The sequence below is a fragment of the Sardina pilchardus genome, chromosome 20, assembly GCF_963854185.1.
Source record: "Sardina pilchardus chromosome 20, fSarPil1.1, whole genome shotgun sequence".
NCBI classification, from domain to species: domain Eukaryota; kingdom Metazoa; phylum Chordata; class Actinopteri; order Clupeiformes; family Clupeidae; genus Sardina; species Sardina pilchardus.
Window position 1 is genome coordinate 2,962,468 of NC_085013.1, and position 12,151 is coordinate 2,974,618.

The following is a 12,151-nucleotide window of genomic DNA, read 5'->3' on the forward strand; positions in this document are numbered from 1 at the left end:
CTCTCACCAATCTGTGCTAGCATAAATGATACTGAGAATAGCAGAGGTGGGACAAAGTCATTGTTTGGCAAGTCACAAGTTAGTCTCAATTCATTGCCCTCAAGTCCCGAGTCAAGTCCCGAGTCAAGACAGGCAAGTCCCGAGTCAAGTCCAAGTCAAAGGCCAACAAGTCTCAAGTCAAGTCCCAAGTCCTACGGTCTGACTTTCGAGTCCTTTCGAGTCTTTTTAAAAATCGAGTGAAACAGGTATTTTGTCAATTGAATGTGTGTGTGCTGGAGAGATTGAGATGCAAATCTGTCTAGCAGAAATGTCAAATGGTATCTCTAGCACATTCTCAATGAAATATAGGCCCTATGTGTTAAAATATGTGTTCAATTAGTTAAGAAACCACTGATAGGCCTACATAATCTGAAATAGTTTTATAACGTGTGACCATGTTTATTACATTACAAAAATGTAGGCAAAACCGTATTGCCATAAGGGGGATACAGATAACTCACAGCAGTGGCAATCCTAGTCTCTGCTCAAACCTCCAGTCCACACACACAGAAAATGGTGTGTCTTGTGTCTATTTCATATTTTGAATTCATAAACTTGACATATTTTGTTAACAATTTATAGTATTTTAGGATCTGCATTATTACTTACAGTATAGCTAAAAAATATTCTGTAATTTTAATACTTCATATTCATTACACTTGTCTTTAATGATATTACAGGGTGGTGTGTAGGTCTAATTGAGTGCCTGTCACTTTAAGAAGTACGTTTCATTCGGTTAGAAAAATAGTCACGCATAGTTCAAGGATATATGTTTTCATTAAATAAAATGAATGTTCAAAAAACTGTCAAGGTAAAGAAAATATTTCTGATATCATAGAAAATATCTTGCAATGTTAACTTCTATGATTTAGGTAGGTTACCGTGGCATGGCATTGTTGTCCCGTTCACTTTTTCCTTGGTCATGTTTAATTGGGTGGGTGCTTAACTTACTCTACCATGACATGGAGTTTGATATCCAATGAGTAACAACCAGTGCTCAAAATAAAACGTTAAGGTAGGATAATGTTAGTGGAATGGATTTAATGTGAATGTACACAAAAAGACGCACGTGGCTATATGATACAGCGCACGTTTGAGGTGAAAATGTTCCACCTTTTAAAAGCCTAATCCTAATCGTGGTTAAATCCATCAATTAGACAACAGAATCAGTAGGGTATACCCTATAGGCTACCAGTTTGGTTTCATAGTAGCCTACCAGGCATATGTCAAAAGCAGGCTAGGATGAAGCTGGGAGGAATTTAACAAGTTCTACACTGACTACACAGTCATTCGTTTCTTGTTGGTCTCCACGTAATTTTCGTAGGCAAACGAATTAACGAAATAATCTTAGGTATCATTTTGCTGGCGCATTCACGTCCGTTGTCTGGCCCTGCGTGTTGTCTAGCTTGTTCCGCGTGGTTGGCCGCTGTCGAATCAAAACAATAGGCTACAGTAAGTGATTTGATTGGATTTTGTGCCGAATACGCGCATTGTCTCACGCACAGGCGCACACACATAAATATAGATAGATCAGTCTGTGTCTACATTTGATCTTTTTGTCTTTCGTTTTTTTAAGGGAAGTAGCAAGTCTTTACAAGTCAATAGGCGCAAGTCCAAGTGAAAGTCCGAGTCATTGATGTTAAAGTCCAAGTCGAGTTGCAAGTCTTTTTATATTTTGTCAAGTCGAGTCTAAAGTCATCAAATTCATGACTCGAGTCCACACCTCTGGAGAATAGTATAAATGATAATCTCACAAATTGCAACCTCCTTGTCTTAGTTGCCTTCATGATTGCCTTTTAAAAGTTTCTTACATTAAAAAAGGAGATACACACTGACAAGCCAGCAGGAATCTGCCACTCTCTTTGACTTGTTCACACGCACAAGATGTCTTCCCAATTACAGTATGTGGAGTAAGTAAAGTTCGATTTGCTACATGGTGGAGATTGAGTCAGATTGGCTAAATGTGTGTCTCCTCTGTCCTTTGGTGCCCTATACGCACAGTGCGTAGCACTCCTGAACAACTTAGAGTTAAGTGCAGTTTAAGTGCAACTTACAGTTAAGACAGACAGGAATTGAGCCCCTGACTTTCTGACAAGCTTGCATTGTTCCTTAGCCACAGATCAATGCCACACATGCAAACAGCACGTCGTAATTGGCAATAATTGCATATAAGTGCAAACATACAAAGCCTACTGATTAAATATTGAGGATGACCATGAGACTCCACATATCAAAAACCACTGATAAACACATGCTGCCAGACGACCGTTGTGTGTGTGTGTGTGTGTGTGTGCGTGTGTGTGTGTGTGTGTGTATGTGTGTGTGTGTGTGTGTGTGTGTGTGTGTGTGTGCGTGTGTGTCTGTGTGTGTGTGTCTGTGTGTGTCCTAATGGTATTGTGAATAATTTGGGCCTAATTGACTTTTAACCGTGTGATTTACTGGCTTTTAGCGCATTGCTAATTCCCTTCCTCTGCCATGCTAGACTGACCAGATTGGTATTAGCTGCGTGGCACTGAGACGCTGCCTTCCTCGTCTCCATTGCTGGCAAAAGTCTTAATTGATTCCAAGGCCTGCCTGCAAACCACCATGGCTAAGCTCTGGCAGTGAGCCAGATACAGAAACGGTTACTCACATGAAAAGATCAGGGTTGTGGTTTTGTTCCTCTTCTTCGGGGGCACATCTACCGCTTTTATTGTTTGATAATGAGATTTTTTTTGTGTGTGGATCTTCCCACCGAGAACTCACTAATTTGAGTAGCGAGCAGGGTAGAGTTGTTTTTTTCTTACATGTAATTTTGCGCAAGTGGGTTCATCATTAACGCTATTAGAATTAATTATGACTTTGATGAGTGCCTGGTCTCTCACGGAAGAAACACTTGCTTTATCAGATGATTTATTCCTTCAGGGCCGATGTTGAATATTTCCCATTGTTTCAATATGAACTCGGAGAGATACTGTGCAATTACTGGTTGGGCTGGGTAATTGCATACACTGATAAATTTGCTCCTTCAGTCCCCTCTTGACCTCTTGTATATTTTGCACTTCATCTAGCTTCCACAGGCTGTCTCACACGCCTGGGATTTAGAAAAAAAAAAAAAAAAAAAAACACTTGCAAACTTTGCCCTGGTGAGTACATTCATCTGCTCAAAACCCAAATGGAAAAGGTCACCGAAAAACCAACAACTCCATTTTTCATAATAACTGTTAAAAGCTTTTTGATTTATTTTTCTCCCCTGCTCTTGTTTCACACAGGCCACATGACTGAATACAGCGTTTTCCTTTACTGAAAAAGCACATCGCGTGCAAAAGCGGTCGAGACAGCGTGGCCGTTGGGATTAACCCTTGAGGATGCAGAGAGAGCGATATTGATTGCTGAGGGGGACCATTTGTTTGCCCTGTCTGTCTGTTGGAAGAGGATGTGAGAAGGGCATGTTGTCTTTTCTAGAGCCCAGAGATTCTCCAAGACAAACATCTGCACTCCACACACAATCTAGCATCTCTCACTGCGCTACCCTGCTGCATATGAATAAAAATAATCAATAGGGGATTAAAAATTAGTGCTTAGGTCATGAACATTTTTGCAATAGAGTCTGAATAATTTTGAATGCATATCCTGGTGTAGTAAAACATGTCATTACAGTGTAATAAACTCTCAGCTGTTCATCCCACCTGCCTTAGCATTTTGCAAGCACACTTTCGAACAAGAAATATATGAGTATATGAAACCCATGCAGTTATGATACCAGCATGCCTATCAACCTTTATATAAACCTTTACAGTATAGTTCTCTGTAGTTAATTAGCTTCTCACCTGGAAGGGTGTGTGCATGGTTAGTTATACTGTCCTGATACCATGGTGAGGGGTTATGGTTATTAATCTGTGTTGGTGTAAACATGTGGAATTGAATTGTATCTAACTGCTACAGTCTGTGTAAAAAAGCAGAATTGTGTGTGTAATTCCAATCAACACATGGACAACCAATTATAGCATTTCAACATGAGATGCTATTTGTGGAAACTGTTTTAGCAGGTAACTAATTAAGCAACAACATGGCTCGCCATCATGTATTTCTACAGACTTTACTCATACTGAGTATTTCTGTATAGGGAATGAATTTGCATGCGTATACTTTCCCAAAGATTCTACTCACTCTTGAAGGTCCCCTCTCTTTTTCTGCTCTCTCTCTCTCTCTCTCTCTCTCTCTCTCTCTCTCTCTCTCTCTCTCTATCTCTCTCTCTCGTTGCAACTCTCTCTTTTTCCTCTCTCTCTCGTTGCAACTCTCTCTCTGTCTCATTCACCCACTCCTTCCCTCCCTCTCTCCCACCCTTCACCTCCATCCCTCCCTCTCTCCCTTCCTCCACCTCCATCACTCTGAAAAGTCTGCACATTGCAACTGGAGGAGCTCACAGATCCATTTTCTGCTTGACTGTCTCAGATATGGTCTCCTTGGTGACCAGTTTATGGCGCCACAAGTAATATCTCTGTGAACGGCATAATAAGATGTAAACCAGTGACTGACTCTCTGCCGCAGCTGTTTCATATGCGTCTCCTCTCACTCACCGACGCTCTCGTTTCCACTGCTATGACAATGAATTACTTTTTTCCCCCTTTTTTTCCATTCCATTGTTGTCTCCTAACCACATTTGCCCCCACTATACCATTATGTCTGGGTTTGAATCTGTCAAAATCCTCCTTCACCCAGTGTGACATGCCAAGGTGGCACGATGACATTGTGTTTGACGGCATGTTGAATCCTAAAGTCTTTTATTTCTTTGACCTAGCGTGACAAATGTGTTTTCAATTCATTGTCACAAATCACTCAAAGGCCTGATACAAAGGGTTAATAACCAGGTACCTTCACTAAGGCTGTGTGTGTGTGGTGGGGGGGAGGGATGTCTGTGTTTGTGTGTGTGTGTGTGTGTGTCTGTGTGTGTGTATGTGTGTTTGTTTATTTGTGTGTGTAAGCATACACGTGAATGTGTGTGTTCCTGTTGTTTGCCCTCGATCAGGCCCTCATTCATCACTACCGTCTCCTTTAAGATTACACACTCTCACACGTCTGTCTCTGCCCCCATCTCTTCCCTCTGGAAGTTGTCTGTGTGTAGTTTTTTTTTAAACAAAATACAAATCCTAATCACAAAAGCCACACCACCCCCTCTCCTCCTCCACCACCACATCATCCCTCCCTCTCTGTCTTCTGTCTCTCCTCTCCTCTCCTTCACCTCCTCCTCCTCCCTCCATCTCCACTCTGACTGAGCTGACCGGTGCGATCAATACGCCAGCGCCAGCGGTCCACAGATGAGCCGCCCGCTACTGAGCTGCCGAGAGCTGAGGCTCCTCCTCCCCCTCCTCTCCTTACACAGCACACGGCCAAGGACCCACATCTATCTATCTATCTATCTATCTATCTATCCATCTATCCATCCATTCTATCTATCTATCCATCTATCTTTCCCATCTGTCCATCTATCCATCCATTCTATCTATGTCTGTCTGTCCATCTATCCATCCATTCTATCTACAGTATATATCTACAGTATATATCTATCTGTCTGTCTATCCATCTATCTATCTATCTATCTATCTATCTATCCCGTCTGTCCATCTATCCATCCATTCTATCCATATATCTACTGTATCTGTCTGTCCATCTATCTATCTATCTATCTATCTTTGGCAAATAATCTTGATTGTGTTACAGTTTTTTACAATCGCTTTGCTACTATTTTCAGAACCTTGATGTCATTTTTCACAACTCTAGACACAAAACTCAAAACGGTTACCACTTGTAACACAGGTTATCTAATATTCAAAACATTAGATTGTGCATTCACATCTTCAAAGAAATCTTGCACTTGCACAAGCATTGGTTCAAAAAACAAATTTACTGTGAAATGCCACTGAAACATAACTATAGATCACCCGCACACAAGTAACCTATAGTTTCATTGTGTCATTGTTCGTACAATCATTAGATATTGTAGAACAAAATAGGTGATACAGGTTTCATTATGGTACTACAGGAACAGTACAGTAAACACATCTCTGTAAAAGTACTGCAATAGTAGAGAGAATACTACAGACACAGTGGAATCATTGAACAAAGTTTGTAATATATTGATGCAAAACACTACAGTACAATCACAACATAGGTTTATTTGAATTAAAGTAAAAATAATTAGCTATGAAATAGAAAAGAAAAGACAGCCTGATGAAAATATAAAATATAAAATATATATATTTATTTTACTGTATATAAAGATATAAAATATTACATGTAGGCTACATCCATGGATATTGTAGTCTAATTGGTTCATGCTCCACGCTAATTGGTGACAGTGAATCTCATTACAGTATCTTGAAACTTTCATGATTTGCAGTAAACATGGAAGATTGTGTCTATTTTGTGTTTCCATACAACTATGCATTAAGAGTAATGCAACAGTTACTTATCATTTTGAGCAGTTGTATCAATTGATATTTAGATCATTGTAAGGAAATGAATAGACGCTCATTTGAAATGTAATGTGTGAATTGCCTTTTGAAATAGTAGTACTTTGATGTTAAGTTGTATCATATTGAACAGGTGAGTTTTGTTGAATGAACAAATGATCTAAGTTGTGTGTGTATTGTATCCAAGCAATTGAGAAAAGGGTTAGAGTTTTGAAAAATGTGCATTTTGATCATTGGTTGTGAATTTTGTGTCTAGAGTTGTGAAAAATGACATCAAGGTTCTGAAAATAGTAGCAAAGTGATTGTAAAAAACTGTAACTTGGGGCATCACCGAGGTTACTGACGTTTCTAAGTAAGGCAGTGTGTTTATGTGTGTTTGTACGTGTGTGTGTGTGTGTGTGTGTGTGTGTGTGTGTGTGTGTGTGTGTGTGTGTGTGTGCGTGTGCGTGTGTGTGTGTGTGTGTGTGTGTGTGTGTGTGTGTGTGTGTGTTCTTGTGGTGATGAGTAAGCCCAGCAATAGCCACAGCACGACAGCAGAACTTGCCTTGATTCTCACAGTTGAAGTATTCTCTCTCTCTCTCTCTCTCTCTCTCTCTCTCTCTCCCTATCTCTCTCTTTCTCTCTCTCTCTCTGATAAAACAGAATGCCTCTTATTGTTTTTTTTCCATCGCAGTCTGTTCAACTTTGTGATGTGAGGCTCATTACCTCACCAATACTAAATCTGTAGAGAGGCAATCCTTACCTCCCATGAAGTCATCGCAAATGCTTAGGGGAAAAAAATAGAAGTTAATTTGGAAGAATAGAGGACTGATTCATTTTACACACTCAAGGAAGGCCTCCTTCTTATACCCAGAAGAAAACACAGAGAGTAAACAGAACTGTCTACCAGATGGTCATGCAGAAGAAAAAAAAAAAAAAAAAAAAAGCCCGAAATGCTGTTTGCATCTTCATGCTATTTCAGTGGCCCAGCACAGGAGTTCAAACTAAGTGTCTTCGGCTGCACAGACGCTGAAATACTTGTTTGTGAAGACTCTCCAGTAGCCAACCACCGAACAGTCAGTACGGTGACATGCACAGTTTAGCTGAGCTACAGTTCAACGTTTTTGGAGTGTCATGTAGACGTTCTGACTGTCATATCTGTGAGACTATAAGGTTCAGGCTTCACCTGGCCTGCAACTGAAGCACTCTGTTTGCACAGTGTAAAAATAGTTTTAGAATATTGGTCTAAGTTTTTTCGAATGTATGCCCTGTAAAGATATGCGACTGACACATTAGCTGGTAAGCATTCAACTAACTTTATTAAACAATCCGTGACGTTACAGTGTCCAGCTACGGAGGCCTCTTAGGACCATAATAGTGTCTCACAGGATATCCTTACATCTCCCTTATTCAGTAAACAAAAACAGGTTCACTGTGCACTCTTTAAACATAAAACATAAATAAATAATAATTTGGTGCCAGAGGTCGCCAGTACTTAGCACACCGTAGGAGGACGGTCTTTACCACCACCTCATAGAAGACTTGAAGAATCACCTTAGCCTACTAAGCATTAGAATATGACTCAACCATAAGGCTATACATTACCTGGTATTAAACAGAACTCATGACCCGATACTAAGGCTCAAACAGAACTCATGACCAGATACTAAGGCTCAACACATTACCTGATGTCAACAATAAGGCTACACATTACCTGGTATTAAACAGAACTCATGACCAGATAATAAGGCTCAACACATTACCTGATGTTAACACTTTTAACTGATCATTTCCCCCTTTTTTTTTTTTTTTTTTTTTTTTAATAAAAATAATAATATCAACTTATTATAGCTTCACTGTGTAATAATGAGCTTGCAATCATCTGCTATAAATCAAGTCTGTCAGGGGCTTTTCTAATGCGCTCTGACCGTCTCTCTGGAGCTGCCTCTGGCTCCGTCATGACAGGTGCATTCTCCTCTAAAACCTCTGTTTGATTGTCTGTTACTGTTTCATGCTGTGCACATTCGTCCCTGTGCTCCTCAACTGCATTGCTGGCCTGTGTTTTAAGTAACTGCGACCTGTTTCGTCTGACCAAAGCCCCGGTGTCCGTCTGGACTGCGTAGGACCTAGGAGCCACTTCATTCAGCACTGTTCCAGCGCGCTGCCAGTCCTGTCTTTCCGTGTTGAAAACTCTGACTCTGTCGCCCGCCTGCAGAGGTTGCATTGCTTTTGCTGTGCGATCAAAGTATCTCTTTTGTTTTTCCTTTAGTTTTTTCATGGACTCCAGCACAGGTGTGGAGACTTGTTTCTTCACTGTTGGGATCAGTGTCTGCAGTCGTCTGCCCATGAGCAGTTCAGCCGGAGATTTCCCGCACGCCAGAGGTGCTGTTCTATAAGCCAGCAGAGCCAAATAAGGATCCTCACCATTGTCAGTTGCCTTTGTCAGAAGACTTTTCACTATTTGAACACCCTTTTCCGCCTTGCCATTTGCCTGTGGGAAGTGCGGGCTTACTGTGACGTGTTCAAATCCATACTCTCTGGCAAACTGCTTGAACTCCTGACTGACATACTGAGGCCCATTGTCAGAAACAACCGTTCCTGGAATGCCATGTCGTGCAAAGCTGGACTTCATATGCTTAACTACTCCCATCGTTGTTGTGCTCGTGAGCATAGCCATCTCAGGATAGTTGGAGTAGTAGTCGATCATCAGTAGATACTCTTTCCCTCTGAAATGGAACAGGTCTGTCCCAATTTTTTCCCAGGGGTGCTCTGCCCCCATGTCTGTGAGCAGCGGTTCTCTTTGCTGTCTGTTATGGTAGGTAAGGCAGGTGGCACAGTCATTGATCATTTCTGCTATGTCACGATTCATGCCTGGCCAGTAAACAGTCTGTCTGGCTAATCTCCTTGTTTTCTCTATCCCCAGGTGCCCTTTATGCACTATTCGGAGGACCTCCTTCCGCAGCTTTGTTGGGATGACTATTTGGTCACCTTTCAGCAGCAGGCCATCAGCTACCGCCAACACATCCTGGAATGAGTAGTACTGCGGGCACGCTTGCTTTGGCCACTCATTTCGCATGTGCCATATCACTTTCTGTAGCTGGCTGTCCACTGCAGTCTCCATTACTATTTTTTCTTTCAGGCTAGAGCTCACTGGTAGAGCCTCCACCACAGCATCCACGTGGCCTCTTATGGCGTCATATTCCTCTGTGCCATCTGTGTTCATACCGTGTGCAGGCCTTGTGCTGGCCCTTGACAGAGCATCAGCCACAACCAGGTATTTTCCCGGCTTGTATGACAGTTCATAGGTATACTTCTGTAGACGCATCATCATACGCTGGATGCGTGGTGTCATCTCATTCAAGTGCTTTTTGCTGATAGTTATGAGTGGCTTGTGGTCAGTCTCCAGTTCAATGTGTGGCAAACCAAAGACATAAGAGTGGAACTTGTCACAGCCAAAGACGAGCCCCAGACACTCTTTCTCTATCTGTGCATATCTTTGCTCTGTTTCTGTCATGGATCGTGCAGCATAAGCCACTGGTTTCCAAGCCACATCATGATACTGCAGCAAGACGGCCCCCAGTCCATCTTTTGAAGCGTCCGTGGAGATTCGCGTCTTCTTACTTGGATCAAAAAAGGCCAACACTGGCTCTGTGCTTAAAATGTCCTTGATTTCTTTCCACTCTTTGTCATGTGTCTGGTGCCAGGACCACTCTGTTTTTGACTGCAGGAGCTGGCGAAGAGCAACCGTCTTTGCGGCAAGATTAGGCACGAATCTTCCCATGTAGTTCACCATCCCTAATGCTCTTTGTACCGCCTTCTTGTCCGTTGGCTGGGGCATGTCAGTCACTGCTTTGATTTTGTTCATGTCCGGCTGTACTCCTGCTGGTGTCAGTCGATCCCCAAGAAATGTGACGTCTTGTGTACTGAACTGGCATTTCTCCTTGTTCAATCTGAGCCCATACTTGTGTACTCTCTGAAGTGCACTGTGCACTCTGCTGTTGAGCTGTTCTTGGGTCTCCGCCCATATTATGACATCATCAATATAAACCCTGACCCCCTCCAGTCCTTCAAACACATTCTCCATCGCACAGTGAAAAATCTCTGGTGCTGAGGAAATTCCAAAGGGGAGTCTCTGGTAACTGTAGCGCCCAAAGGGCGTGTTGAAGGTGCATAGGTCTGCACTTGCACTGTCAATTTGCAGCTGCCAAAATCCATGTGACGCATCAAGCTTTGTGAACCACTGTGCCCCAGCCATCTCACTAAGGATCTCTTCTCTCTTAGGAATTTGATATTGTTCTCTGAGAATGTTTTCATTTAGGTCTTTTGGGTCCATACATATCCTGAGAGCTCCATTTGGCTTTCTTACGCAGACCATTGAGTTGACCCACTCAGTGGCTCCCTTTGTAGGTTGAATGACATTTAATGACACCATTCTGTCCAGTTCTTTGCGAAGATCTTGTCTCAGCGGAACAGGAATTCGACGTGGAGCATGCACCACAGGTCTAGCATTATCCTTTAGTTTAATGCTGTATGTGAACGGCAGCACTCCTATGCCATCAAAAATGTTGGGATACTGCACTTCCCAGTTGTCTGCTTGTGATGTGGTGACTCCTGCATTTTTCAGCTGCAGTGACTGTACTTTTCTCTCTGTCTTGGCAATGTTTAGAACACGCTTAACAAGTCCCATTTCCTCACAAGCTTGATCCCCTAGTAGGGAGTCCTTCCCTTTTGGCACTATTACAAACGGCAAATGTCTCTTAATATTCTTGTTCTGTACTTGTAACCTGCATACGCCCTGTGTTTCAATCATTTGTCCATTGTAAGCTCTCAATCCCACTTTTTTGTTTTCTATGACTGGCTTGTGGCGCAGAGCTTTGAAGTCTTTCAAAGTGATAAGATTTGCCATAGCTCCTGTGTCCAGTTTCATGTGAATCTCTGTGCCATTTACTGTAAGTGGCACAATCCACCTGTCTACATTGACTGTGTTCACACTAACTTCCAACTTTGAAGTGGCCTCATTTTCCACAGTGACAGTGTCAGTATAGAATATGTCATCCTCATCATAGTCTTGCTCGCTCTCTTCCATCATATTAATTTGTTTCTTTTCTCTAGCAGATAGGCACACTTTTGCAAAATGATTTTTTCCCCTGCACTTCGAGCAAACTTTTCCATATGCGGGGCACTGCCTGAAGCGATGTTTCCCACCGCAGCGCCTACAGTTCATGACGTAGTCTGATCCTGTTTCACGTGCATTATTAGAACGTTCCCCCTCTGAGCGAGGTGCGCTAGCTTTGACCACCCTGTCTACACCCACTGATGCTTCAGTAGCGACGGATGGCTTCTCAAAAATCTTTATCTGCTTCTCAGTCTGTTCGCTAGCTCTGCAAATTCTGATTGCATCTTCTAATTTCAGACTGACCTCCCTTAGCATGCGTTCCCGCACTTTTTTATTGTGTATTCCAAAGACTATCTGATCACGTAGTATGGAGGACTGCATGTCGCCATAGTTACAGGATTGCACTTTCAGCCTCAGATCAGTCACATACGAGTCAAACGATTCATCCTGCTGCTGTACGCGGCAACGAAAAACATGTCTCTCATATACTTCATTCTTTTTCGGACTAGAGTATGCATCAAACAGTTCCAGAACTTTGTTCAGTTTGGTTTTATCTCCATCCTCC

General features: G+C 42.2%; 1 protein-coding gene across 1 annotated transcript; it reads right to left on the reverse strand.

Annotated features, from left to right (window-relative positions):
- Positions 1-8,355: 8,355 nt before the first annotated feature.
- Positions 8,356-11,556, reverse strand: LOC134067941 (uncharacterized protein K02A2.6-like). Its single transcript, XM_062523430.1, has one exon. The coding sequence runs from the start codon at positions 11,554-11,556 to the stop codon at positions 8,356-8,358; it is 3,201 nt and encodes a 1,066-aa protein (XP_062379414.1).
- Between the last annotated feature and the right edge of the window lie 595 nt (positions 11,557-12,151).

Coding starts and splice junctions, on each gene's coding strand:
- LOC134067941 (XM_062523430.1), bottom strand. CDS start 11,556: ATGGAAGAGAGCGAGCAAGACTATGATGAGGATGACATATTCTATACT.